The 13871-nt window shown below is 44.9% G+C and overlaps 1 protein-coding gene across 1 annotated transcript in view; it reads right to left on the reverse strand.

Moving 5' to 3' along the window:
• DYSF (dysferlin) overlaps positions 1 to 13871 on the reverse strand; it is a 1070125-nt gene that overhangs the window by 792396 nt on the left and 263858 nt on the right. The window contains exon 3 of the mRNA XM_086960107.1: positions 13599 to 13690. Coding sequence (XP_086816233.1) covers positions 13599 to 13690 — 92 coding nt within the window. The remainder of the gene's footprint in view (positions 1 to 13598; positions 13691 to 13871) is intronic.

A 13871-nucleotide genomic window follows, 5' to 3' on the forward strand; every position in this document is an offset into this window, starting at 1 on the left:
TCTTACCTGTCTAACCGACATCAGACCATTCTCCCATCATCTTCAACTTCTCAATGGGGCCTCAAGGCACTCTACTCACCAGTAACACCAAAATTCACCAAAACTCTACTTGAAGGTCTCTCCACGCAAGAGATCCAATTTCTCAAACGCTGCCGGCACCTCCTCCACACCTGGATTGTCCAACACCTACCTGAAGCTCAACCCCACCAAGACAATTTCATACTATTCGCCAAGAACAACAAGCAACAACCAGCCCATACCTGACGATCTACTCCTGAACAGAACTGAACACCAACTTTTACCCAATACCTCGTTACTCAGATTCACCCTGGACACTAAGCTCAACCTCAAGAAACACACTGTGTGCAGCCTGGAACAAAGTTTCTCTACTGAAGAAAGTGGAAACATTCCTCCGAGAAAGTGACATTAGCACTGCTGTTCAAGTCCTCAGGTTCTCACATCAGCATGGTGCCGTATCCTGCTCGGCTGCCTCCCAGACTCCACACTGGTACCTCTAAGGGCATCCTCGACCTCCTAATGATATGACCGCACCAGCCCCACCTTGATGGAATGGTACCCACTCCCCTCGCCAGCCTAATCCATCTTGAAAATCAGCTGCATCATCAACAAAGCTGTCACAACCAGCACCCCTGCCTACCTGGCTGAAAGCCTCAGCACATCTGGTGATCTTGGCACGCCCACAACCAAGACACCATCAGACCGGAGGCAAAGACGTACAAAAACAAAAAAGAAACTGGTCTTCTTCATTTGTGCACCCAGGATTTGGAATAGCACCCACGTATGCATCATACTGCCAAAGCCTTGCTGCAATGTAGGAAAGTGAGGAAAACAAACCTCTTTGAGGACACGACAGCACAGCAAAATAGCAGTCCACATCCACTGTCAGAATCAAGCTTTTTCCTCGAAGTGCTGACGGACTGAATCTTTTACTTTGACCCTGTACAGCACTCGGCTGCCTTTCAAATACCACATTCATTTGCTCATACAACTGCACTTCAGTGCCTGTGCTGGTGGGTTAAAATGTGACTTTATCCATGATTTTCATTATGTATCCTTTTTTTGACTCATCTTTGTGTGTTTAATCTGCGCCTTCCGGTAACAGGGTATCTGCGCCTTCCGGTAACAGTAATTCAAAGGTAATAGGACCTTTATTTTGCATCAAAACAAATCATATTTTCCTGTGATGTGCATTAAAGCTAAAAAAAAAAGGGGGTTCTTTGTCTGACCTAAGGACACCTACCTGCTAGGAAGCATCTGTACATTTCTATTAAAATGATATGCAATGATTATTTTAAAATGATTTAACATTTATTGCAGCCATGTTTAGGAAGCAGTATGTTTTGTTATTATTTTTGTTACTGTAGAATATGCTCACAATAAACAAATGACTATCGTAAGACTTATTGCGTTTGCCAATGCTTATTTGTGTCCTCCCACCCTTCTTGCATGATTAGTGCCTTCAGTCAACATTTTCGCTCTTCCATGGAACCTCTTGTGTCTCCATCCAGCCAGCATGTACCCATACTCCTCTTGTCTAAGTATCTCCAGGGCCAGAATTACTGGGTCCACAAACTCCAGACCTGATGACTCTGCAGCAGTATGGGGGAGCAGACAATACGCAACCGACAGACTCACGCTTACCCTGACCCCATCTTTCTACCCAACCCAGCGATTCCCACCGGTCCTTTTCATGACACATTCCGTCTGCAGAGAGCAAGTGGAAACTTTTGGCTGTTTTCTATCTCGAATCAGAGAGCCTACATGGAAAAGAACCCAGTATCTCCAGTTCAATGTGGTAATTCCTCATTACAGGCAGACAACTTGTAATCCATAGATTTGGGTGATGGTATAAGGGACAGAATCGCAAATCCCTGCCCTGCGCTATCACCACGCAAACATTCACCCAACTCATAATGAGGGCCTAAGTGCCTTGATTGGCCCTCCCATCTACAGCAGGACCTCAACCATGAGAGTGTGGTCAGGTATCCACTGGACAACAGGTCACCTTTGGGCCTAGGCCTGTGCTGCTGGCCAGAGATGAGCGATAGCACATAGAGGGTCAGGGTATCTAACAGAAAATATTCCATCCATCCACCCCAGCCTTTCAAATTGGCGCTAACACTGTATGATAAAATGCAAAAAGACTCCTACAGTCCGTCACAAACAATTAGATGAGAATTGATTCCACTTTTGAAAATAACAATTTCTAGAATAAAACACACTTTCAAAGATTGCCATTGTCCACATGACATTGTCAGCAGGGAGCATGTAATATAAGAGGGAAACAGGCGTGGCAGTTCATATTATGGAATGTGCATAATATTATTGTATATTGTATTGTATTGTATTGTAATTGCATTTATATAGCGCTTACTACCCCTGACGAGGCGTCAAAACGCTTTTTTGGTGGGTAGCACGCTACCCCAGGACCCATAGAGGATTAGTGTTGAAATAGTATAGGGAAACATGCAAGTGCATTTTAAGTGGTGGATAGGTTAGTCAGTTATTTGGATTTGGAATGATAGCAGAAGGATAGAGGAGGACAAATCTAAACACATCTAAAGAAATACTCCCCTTCCAGAAACCTAAGATCAGCACAGTCACACTTATTGGTAGTCCCGAGGTACAGGCAGCTACGCTAGGGGGGGGAGGAGTTTCATTCTCGGGACAGCTAAGGTGTGGAACTCCCTTCCTTTAGAGATTAAAAACAGTAACTCCCTGATGTTGTTCAGAAGTCGTTTGAAAGCCTGGTTGTTTAAAAATTAAGTTTCGCATAAATAAGATGAGTTGTTATTCTGGATTCTAGCGCCAAGACACCCTTGGGCATACGCTGCGCTTTATAAAATGTAAAATCAAATCAAATCAAATCATCAAAGGTTTGTATTTATTTATCGCTCGCGTGTTGACGCACGCTATTCAGGAAGCCTACAATGGATTAGTGGTGAATTAATTTCTTGAAATATGAGGTAATTTCAGTGGTGGATATTAGTCAGTTACTTGGAGTGAGAAGGATAGCGGAGGGATAAAAGGGGAAGAAAGATTTGCATTCATATAGCACTTGTTACCCCTGATAAGTGTTGAAGCGCTTTTCTGGCGAGTAGCACGCCACTCCGGAACCCATAAAGGATTAGTGTTGAAAATTAGTATAGTATGAATATAAATATGAATACAAATATGTTATTCAGTTATTTGGGTAGTATATTAGTATAGTATAATATGGAATTTGAGAAGTGAACATGTTAGTCTGTTAATTTTGATTGAAAAGAATAGTGGAGGGATAAAAGAGTGAAGGTTTTTTTTTTTAGGTCTTAGCAGTAGGAATAGTCTTTTGGATGAGTAAAAATTAGTTTTGGAGGGAAGGAGTCAGAGGGGAGAGTTTAGAAAGGTTTGTTTTAGGGGATCGGTGTAGTAAAAAGAGGTGTCAGATGATGTAAGGAAGGGTAGAGCAGGAGAGACTCTAGAAAGGGTTATTTGGGCAATCATAGTAGTGGTATGGGGTTTGGGATAAATGAGAGAGTGGATGTAGAGGATATATTGATAGATGTATAGGTTGAGAGATAGGGTAGTGCATTAGAAGGAGTAGTAGAAAAAAGTTTTGAATGAGTCAGAAGGTTGGGCTAGAAGATATATTGAGCGAAGTATAGGCTGAGAAATAGGGTAGTGCATTGGAAATGCTAAATTAGAAGAAAGTGATAAATATATAAATACATAAGTACATTGAAAGTATATAGATACATAAAGGAAGTAAGTATATTTAGATTAAATATATTGATAGAGGCACAGGATGAGAAATAGGGTAGTGTATTGCATGTGCTTTTTCAGGAGAAAAGTAACAGACACACAGATCCAAGTACGTGGAAGGTACATAGATGCACAATGGAAGTATGTACATGTAGACCAAAGATGTTTTTTATTTATTGATGAATATTATTATTATTATTTTTTATTTTTTTATTTTAACATAACATAATTATTTTACATGTTTTATAAAGTAATACACAAAGACAGGTACATTTCTGTTTCCGTATGGTGTTTATGTGGGGAAGAGCCAGATCTTGAGTAGTTTAGTTTTCTGAAGATAAGGTGGTTGTCGTTGGATCCTATGTTGGGGGGTAAAGAGTGCCATAGTTTGGCTGCTTGAACAGAGAAGGACTTGCCACCCATGGTTTTTTTCTTGTATGGTGGGATTTTGAGGTGAGATGCTCCTTAAGAACGGAGGTTCCTTTGTTGAATGTGTTTGGTGATTTTATTCCTGATGAAGAGTGGTCCTATTCCATGTATTGCTTTGTGGGTGATACAAAGCAGCTTGAACGTGGATTTTCTGGCAACCAGTAACCAACGCAGGGCTTTCAAGGCAGGGGAGATGTGGGCTCGTGGTTTGATATGCAAGAGTAGTCTGGCAGCCGAGTTCTGAATCCGTTGTAGTCTTTTCATGGTCGCTAAAGGTGATCCGTGGTAGAGGCTATTGGCGTAATCGAGTTTGGATAGAACAAGGGAGATGGTAGCTTGGACCTTGTGTGGAAATCCCAAATGAGGGAGAATTAGTCACAGCGTTTTATAGTAGCAAAGCTTGATCTTGCTAGTTTATCCACTTGGACCTTCATCGACAGCTTGCAGTCCATGGTCATTCCGAGGTTTCTTACTTCCTTCGATACTTTAGGCAGTGATCCCAGTTCATCAGGCCATGCGGCAAGCGGGTTGTATTTTTCCAATCGCCACACGTGAGTATTTCAGTTTTTGAATCATTCAATTTGAGATGGCTCCAGGTTATCCACTGGATCCACGGCTCTGAGACAGCTGAAAATTGGTGATTTTCCAATGTATTTGGGGCATTCCAGTTGAAGGAGTATTTGCGCGTCATCTGCATAGTTGTAGCACGTGAGGTGAAATTTATTGATCAGTACTGGTAAAGACTTCATGTAGATGTTGAAAAGCATGGGCGAGATGATAGAACCTTGAGGGACCCCTGCTTTTGTGGTACGGTTTGGACGAGAAAGGTGGGGTGTGGATGACATTAGTTCTGTTTCGAAAGTAGGACGCGATCCAATCTAGAGCAGTTCCCTCTATGCCGGCTTCATAAAGTCTTTGTTTCAGAGTGTCATGGTCAACTGTGTCAAAGGCAGACAACTGAGAGGTCCAAGAGGAGTAGCGCAGCAACCCCGTTGCCGTCAACTGTATTCTTTAGGTCATCCCAGATGGCAAGGAGGGCAGATTTAGTGCCTCTTCCCGGACGGAATCCTGTTTGGAAATCTGAAAGTATGTCATTCTCGTCAATGAATTGTGACATCTGGGCGAACGCTGCTCTTTCTATCAGTTTGCCCAGGAAAGGTCCATTTGTATGGGTCTGTAGTTGTCAGGGTTCAGCAGGTCCAAGTTTGTAGGGACAACAGACCTCCATGCTCTTCTGGCTCCACAATCTCTCAAGGAGATCCCACCCCCCATCAGCGGCCTTGCTAGTTCTAGTTTAGGGCCCCATATTCTCACAATGGGCCCCATATATACGCATATTTTTTCGAGCATTCCTTTATATACATTTATTTTGTCAGTCATGGAGCAGTCCATGATTTTCTTCCACTCAAGGAGGCAGTAATAGGGGGATCGGGAAACATCCTGCTTTGCTAATATCAAGCCCTTGTTGCACTGCAGCTTTGCATGCCATGGAGGAGTTTCCTATGATTTTGCAGAGGTATCCCAGACACCTTTTCCAGGCAGACCCTAACTCTCGCCCCGAAGGGCAGCACGTGTATTCAATCCGATGGGGTTTGAAGAAAAGTCCACATCTGCCCATCTCCATACAGACAGGGATCTAGTTTAGTACACTCGACTGGGAATGTTAACTTGAACTCGTCCAATGGCGCCTCTCTGTGGCACAGTAAGGCCTCCTCCACTCCAAGTCGCCCACCAACCCTTAGGGCCAGCACTCATCTCACTCTAAGACTACTCATATAACTGAAAAGTTGTACATTATTGTTCTGAGGTATTTAAAGGATACCATTCTGAATCGACACCAGACCTCTCCCAGTTTGCAATAACAATCAGGTCCCATGCATGAAATCCCTTTAGCTGTTTCATCAAGGTGGCAGCCCAACCCAGGCATGTGTTTCCAGCCTGCCATATCTTGACCCCTTTTGTGGTGCGTTCAGTAAGTTCACCTGCCTATGTTTGTTATTGCGTGCCAATACAGAGCCCCCAATGTTGATTATTTCCGTTTAAACATGATAAACAACTAAGAAACCAGCTGCCTCATGCCCAGGTCTTATAAAGTCCTATTTGTTTCTCCTCTACATCCTAATATCAGGTAAAGTTTACAAAAGATTGTAGTGGTACACACAGGAATCAATGCCACATCTAAGAGCAGAAGGCAAGCTTTCTCTGGTGTCACTGAAACAGAAGCTGGTCCTCAGTGAAGGTAAGATGCAGTAACAGGACATTCCAAAGAGCAGGACCTGGTGACCGTAGAAGGCAGCACCACAACTCTGCTTTTTATACCTCACGAGCCATGCGTTTGTGCTGCATTGATCAAAGCAATCCTGAAGGTGAGGCTGGCCAATATTTAGTCATTATGTGCGAGTAGACTGCAGGCAAGATGAACAAGAGAATTCTGGATTCACAAAACCAGTGCATAAGGTTTACAAGTACATGACGCCACTTTGCAATGCACAACTCATAGTGAATCATAGTACGTGCACTGCCAACCCACAAATGCGTGTTCTTCCTTCCTTCTAACTATCAATGTAATCTACAAAAGATGTGTGACCTCTCCTGCAGTCTCAAAGCATGCCATGGTTGCTAACTGTTCAGGGCAGGTGTTCGCCCTTCACAAAGTGTAAGCTGGTAAATTCTAACAGTTTATACACTCTGTGCCCGATTCACAAAGAGACTCCGCACTTGTGGCCGGATCGCCACACTCGTAGCTGAGTCACCGCTCTGCAGTTTCTTATGCGGAGATCCTGCCACCATGCCGAGATCCCGTCTCGAGTGCGGAGCTTCTACCACGAGTGCAGTGACTCCATGTGAATTGGGCCCCTTTTGTGCCTGATGGGGGAGTGGGCGAACAGACAGCAGCTCCATGAAACACCACAGACCCACCACGCTCTTCCTTTTAACAATGTGCTAGTGTTTGTGGTATTCTGCGCCCTATCCCTTTAACCTCTTTGGTGCTCATGACGGCTCCCGGCCGTCATGAGTCACTGAAGGCGTGTGCTCATGACGGCCGGGAGCCGTCCGAACGTTGCCGCTCCTCCCACTCGGTTTTAATTCCCTGCCTGTGCGGGAGAATTAAGCAGTGGTCGGAGTTCAGACGGCTCCCGGCCATTATGAGCAGACGCCCACCGTGATTTATCTCGACCAGGAGCCGTCATGAGCACCGCAGCGCAACGCCCACCCCTATCCGCACCGCAGTGGAATTTGCACCGCTGCAAAGGGGTTAAAGAGCAGGGATTGTAATGCTGGCATGTCGTGCACTGTATGTTGCATGCATGTCTTCGCCCAGCATATAGTATTATATGCAAAGAGGCACACAGCAACGGGTTAATGAATCCTTTGCTGTGCAAAGGTTGGCGGTGCTGGTAGTGTAGTATAAAGCATTCGACTGAGAGTGGCTACTTTGTGAATCTACCTCTGGGTCCTTAGTGGGGGAAACAGATGATTGTCAAGTCAGTATGTCAACTCTCTGGCGCCCAGGGAAGGTGACAGAGACCAAGTTTCACATTCTTTGGTTTCTGCTTCTCCATCAACTGTTCAGCTCTGTTTCGCGCCTGCAGTATCATTATGATGGTCTTCGGAAGACTGGCGTACATAGGAGCACCGTCAAATATTTAAGACATCGTAAGTGCTCAGAAAGAAAGTTTTGGCACTTGGCCCGCAAATACGTCCCTGGTGCTCTTAACCACCTTTATTGGTAGTTTTATTATTTCATATCCTTGGGCTGGATTCTTACTGCCAATGCGCCCAGACCTGTACCAAGGGGAGCACAACAGTCTCTTATGGTTCGATGCCCATCTGCATAAAGTGCTTTTTACTACCCTGGGATACCAAGGCCTTTCTACAAATGATGAGAACAATGTTAGCACTCACCCTTATTTCGTAAAATATATGTTGAAAGAAGGTAGTTTTACAAAGGCGTTTTACTGGAGGAGAATGAAACAATATCACCACTCCATACCAGTGTGCCAGCACTTATGTTTCCTCATCAGACCTTGTCAAAGGAGAACAAAACACAAAAAGGAGGAAGAAGGAGAAAGAGAAAGACAGAAAACCACTAACAAAGATAAAAAGCAGGGATGACAATGTACCTGCAAGAATGAGGTAAAGAAGGCAGGGAGTGTCTGGTGGTGGATGAGAGACGAATGAGGTGAAATCAAGATCAAACAGCCTTGGGGTGGACCCGCGGCGGTCCGCTCTGCGCTCTGGCCATTTGACCAAAGTGGTCAAACGCTCCAGGCACAGGTTCATCCTGTGGGTGTCGAATCTATGAACCTGATTTAGAAGTCGGCAGGTGGGATCCTCCGCTACATCCTGTCCGCCATATTACAAGTCTCATCGGATATAATGCATGTGTATTATGGCGCACAGGATCGCGTCACATTTGTGATGGCGTATCCCATCTAGCAACATCTAAATCAGGCTTTAGGGGTTTTTGGTAGATTCTCTGTTCCCATACCTTCCAAACGTCCAGATACTATACATTAGCTTTAGGGGGGATAAATAATATGTTCAAGTGAAAAAATGTTTTTTGTGTTGATATTAAGTGCATAAGTGTAACATAAACATTTGGTGAAATGGCCTTGTAATGTGTTTCCTCACTGGATTATGAGAAAAGTAACACAACACTTAAATAGCAATGCATGAAAAGTGCCTTGGCAGAGACCCAGCAGGGCTGTGAACGTGTCAGGAGCAATGAACACACATAAACGAGGAGTACTGGAACCCAGCGAAAGATGGAGCTGACACGGCGTTTCCGCCTGTGGCCGCCGCGGCCTCCAAGGTCGGGAAGGAAACTCCCCTCGTTGTTTATGCTGCAATAAACACCCTTCCCTTCTCTCATGCTGTGAGAAACGGCAACTGTTTACACAATGCACAATAATAAACCCTGGCTGCTCCCAGAGGCCGAGAGGCTTGCATCAAACCCAGAGATTAAACGCATCAGGGACTATTTGACTCGGGGCTGGACAGAGAGAAGCATTTCAGATCTGGAGGAGATGCTGGCCCAGAACAGGATCAAAGATTCCCTCACCTGCGCTTCATGCCCTGAAGCGGGCCTAGTTGATTCATGAACCACAATCATCCGTCACTACTACTGCTATGGGAAACAGCAATTACGACGACGGCCGAACCATGCGTTGCCTTTGCAACGCGTCGAACTACGAATATGTCTCAACCACTCGTTCCTTTCCACGCAAGTCTTTACAAAGACACGTGGCGCTGAACTTTAAAGTCCAGTGCTTTCCCTACTGTTGTGCAGTCTGGAGTTGGAATAGTAAATGAAACTGGTCCAAAGTCCAGTGCTTTCTCTAAGGCAGGTTGTTGTAAAGACTTGGTCAGTAAAGGAATGCGTGGTTAAGATGCATTCATTGTTCTGAACACTGTGTCAAGGAACGCGTGGTTTTAACATGCATGGTTGTGTCATACAAACCACTGTTGTACTTAGTGACTTTTGAGGAACTGGAAGTGAGAAACACACGAAGCTGACTAGAAACAACCGTAGGTGACTTCAGAGGGGCACTCATTTCAGCACTGGAGCAGTTCCACATGCTGCAGTCTTCGGTCTCGCATACCAGACAGCGAAAGGCCTTTTGTGAGCTTACTAAAAACTTACAGTGAACTTATAGCCCGCCCACCGCTTACCATTGGGTGGATTTATTGTCATTCTCAATTGCTTGTTTGACATTTGTCGACTTTCTTTTCTTTTCTTGTGTTTGTCCCTCCTCTGAAGCAGAGCCTCCTTGCCATCTTTTTGATGGGCTGACTTTATTTTTCCTCTGCTCACTTTTAGAGAACTATTCTTTTCTCTTTGGTTTATCATCATCACTGCATGAGAGTGTGTGTTTTCCTGGCCCTCGCTCATGTACTCCCCTCTGCTAATTACCCACCCCTGTTCTCCATGTTGCTCTCTCACTTGTGCGCTGCTCCTGTGTGCTTCTGCCCTGTCAAACTTCCCAACTCCACTGCACTACATGTCTCTCTCTCTCTCTCCCTCTCTCTCCTTAACCATATAACCATATTGCTCTCTCCTTCGTGTACTGCTTACTCTCTCTTTCATGTTCTTCATCCTGCTAAGATCCCTCCACCTGTGTTGCTGTCCCCCTCTAGTCCTGCTTTTTCCCTCCTCCCCCGCCCGCTCCCAGTTGCTTCCCTATTAGATTGGTAAATAAAGAAAATGGCCCCTGCGTTACACACGTGCCCTCCCGCGTGCATGCGCATATATCATCTTCAATGCACACCGTACATCATCACGCATGACCGCGCCTATAAATAAATGTATTCGTCAAGACCCACATTATGTATGCTAAAGAGATTCATATACACCCCTAAAAAAGCTCTGGCAAAGCTGATAAGTCTTTTTTATTGTGTCTACTTTTGCACAATAAAGGCAGACCTACTGGCTTTGTCAATGTCTGTTTTTTCTGTGTCAGTTCCTTCACATTGCATATATCTCATGCCCGCTGACTTCCTTTACATATCATTATGCATTTTCCCCTACCCTCAGTGGCATAGCAAAGCGGGTGGTGGTTCGCCCCAGGCGGGATGAGTTTTGTGGGCGGTGGCAATGCAGAAACCACCAGCATCCCCCTCATTCTTTCACGCTGTTGCCGCGAACGGCAAAAGCAGTGACACCACAGGCGGTGCGCAACGGCTAGCTACGCCACTGCCTACCCTGCTTTTTCAATCTCTTTCCTTCCTCAACTGCCATTCGGTTTATCTGCCTCTCTGCTCCTGGCTCATACTGCTCTTTCTATCAGCTAAAAAAAATGGAATTTCAACTGGTTCTTCACTACATAATTCAGTATTTATCTCTTCTTTTTACTGCACACAACCAAATAATTCTTTGACACCATTTTCAAACAAATTGCCACAAAATTACAAAGAATAAACATGTAATATCAAAAACATATTTACAAACCACATGGCCTCTGGCCTCATAGTTTATGATGCCACAAGAACCCAAGATGGCAATAATGGGCCGTATTACACAATTCTCGGTATGTAGCCTTTATTTAACCCTGGGCGTAGTTCGCGTAGTAGCGCTACACGTAGCTAGGCGAAGTGCACTTCGCACTACGCGAGCTATGCATAGCTACGTGTAGCCACGCAAACTGCGTAGTACACTGAGCAAAATGCTGTTCGCACTGGTTGCACAGTGCCTAATGCTTGTCCGCACTGTGCAATCAGTGGAAACCGCATCTTGCACAGTGCAAGCGGTCGTTTTCTGCCGCTCAAGTAGATTTCTACTTGAGCGACAGCTTTCTCAACGCGGACTGGTAGATTCTCATCACGCGAGAATACGCTACCACTCGCAATGAGAAACCTGACCCAGCGTTGAGAATCTCACTGGGAGGTTCCTTTTCCACGCTCACGATCGGCAACTTGATGTTGCTGATCGCAAACGGGGAAAAAGTCTTGCCGGGATGTCATTTTGCTCGCTCGCGGTCGCCAACTTGACGTTGAGGACCGCAAGCAAGCAAAACATGACCGCTACGCGTGTTTGCACTGTGCTATGTGCAATTTGCGTAGTGCAAAGTAGCGCAAACTACGCGAGCGTAGCGTAGTACTTCACCAAGGGTTACTTTATATATCTATAGCCACGGCTAGCACTGCTGCTCGAAACACACTAAGTACTGCAAAACAGGCAGCCAACTCGGAGGAGCACCCTATTGTAACAGCATTCTCCGGGGGAAAAAATGCCTGGGGTTACTGTGATTTAATTTTTTGTGATTTCTTTCAAGCAAACTATCTATCTATCTATCTATCTATCTATCTATCTATCTATCTATCTATCTATCTATCTATCTATCTATCTATCTATCTATCTCTCTATCTATCTATCTATCTATCTGTATCTATCTATTTATCGATATTACAGCTCACATTCAGTATGTCATGTTGAATTAACTCAGAACCACCAGCAACAACAACACAACATTTATTGAAACTTTTGATTGGACAATAATACATTAACTAACAATTACACCAAACAACAACTGAAAATCGTGCTGTGCAAAACCATTAGTGTCTACGTCAAAATCGGAAAAATCAAACACTTGGAATTGACTTATTCATAACCTCGTACCCCTCCTAAGCAGGCACTACCTGTCCTAGAAGCTCTCTCTTCCAAATGGCCAACCTCGTTGCTGCCAGGCTCAGCTGAGGAATTGGGCTATGTAACACCAACTGGGATATCAGCAGTGTATACACACAGCACCAATGCCTCCCTCACTGTCCTGATTGCCTCTGTGTTCAGGAAGAGGGGACAGAAAAGATGCACGCTTGCTCCAGAGCCGGATCCCACCATGGTCAGAGGCATCTTTCTCTTGACCTTCTTCCTCATCTGTCCACTGCTGCTTGCCAGTCAGATGCTGCTGGTACAGCCAGTTCTTCACTTTCCAGCATCTTTTATCAACATAGATAATCATTTCCAAATATTCATGGTAAACTTTACTTTCAAGGAGACCACAGCCATGCAGCTTAGCCCCATCACATAGAAAGTCCTCACTATTCAGACTTTTCAGCACAATCCTTTTTGGGGTGTAATCCACAGTTGTAAGAAATCAAGTTCTGACAACACAGGTCTGATCTGACTCAATCATCTGCCATGCTGTTTCAAGTCAATCACCGCTTCTCTACAAAAGATTTTTCTGGAATTGCCTTAACTTGTCCTAGAAAGCCACAACTTTTAGACAGACGTGGAGAAGTGTGGCTCAATGGTTAGAGTAGGCAGACCTTGATGCAGAGCTCTGGCCAGGGTTCGTTTCCCACCTCGGCGGGTCCTGGGCTCATAATTTCCTCTGACCAGATATTCTCGCCTCAGTGCCTATTCTAATCATGGGTCCCACGCGGCAACTCTGGGCAATAGCTTGCTTAGTCTCCACAACGGCCCCCACAGCACTGGGGATGCCTGGTTTCACAATGGGAGTGCCCAGGAGTGGACACTTCACACGGAAAACCGGGAAGGGTTCCTTTGCGGTATTTGAACAAGTGCCGGGAGACCCACTGCGGGTAGCTGTGCGCTATACAAGTACAAAGACATTTACATTTTCATTTACGTGGTCCTCAACAAGAGCGACTCTTAAATGCCCTTTCGAAGCTACGGTTGGTCTGTCCACAGCCAACCCAAGAAGGATTCTTAGAAAAATCTATAACTTGCCATATATAGCTCTACTGACTCGACTTTAACCTAAAATACTAAGAGGGCATCCCCCGCTACAGGCCCACTCAGCACCATCAGAGCATCTGCCAGTCCAGCCAGTGACCGGCTGCCATAAATGACCTCTCCTAAGGGACAGCTTCTCATTGAAAATTATCTTTCTCTCGTGTGCAAGTTTACCAGATCAATGATGGTTGAAATCACTTTGACTTACCGGTTTCTTCCCATGGTCTCATGATCTTTCACTACAACGTGAAGTTCAGCGCCAGAATCCAAAGGGACTCCTTTTAAATCCCACTCAAAACCCTGAAGAAATGGGGAAGAAAATGACAAATGTAAGGATTTCAATCTGTGAACGCGTTGATTCAGATATATCTGACACATGTAGTCCAATCTGCATTCAAGCCTAGGAGGCCTCTGAAGCAGGCACCATCAACTAGCCAAGATGCTCCATTCACAGGCCAGGCCTTGCTCTCTGAATACTCAA

The sequence above is a fragment of the Lissotriton vulgaris genome, chromosome 3_1 (genome assembly GCF_964263255.1).
Source record: "Lissotriton vulgaris chromosome 3_1, aLisVul1.2, whole genome shotgun sequence".
Lineage (NCBI taxonomy): Eukaryota > Metazoa > Chordata > Amphibia > Caudata > Salamandridae > Lissotriton > Lissotriton vulgaris.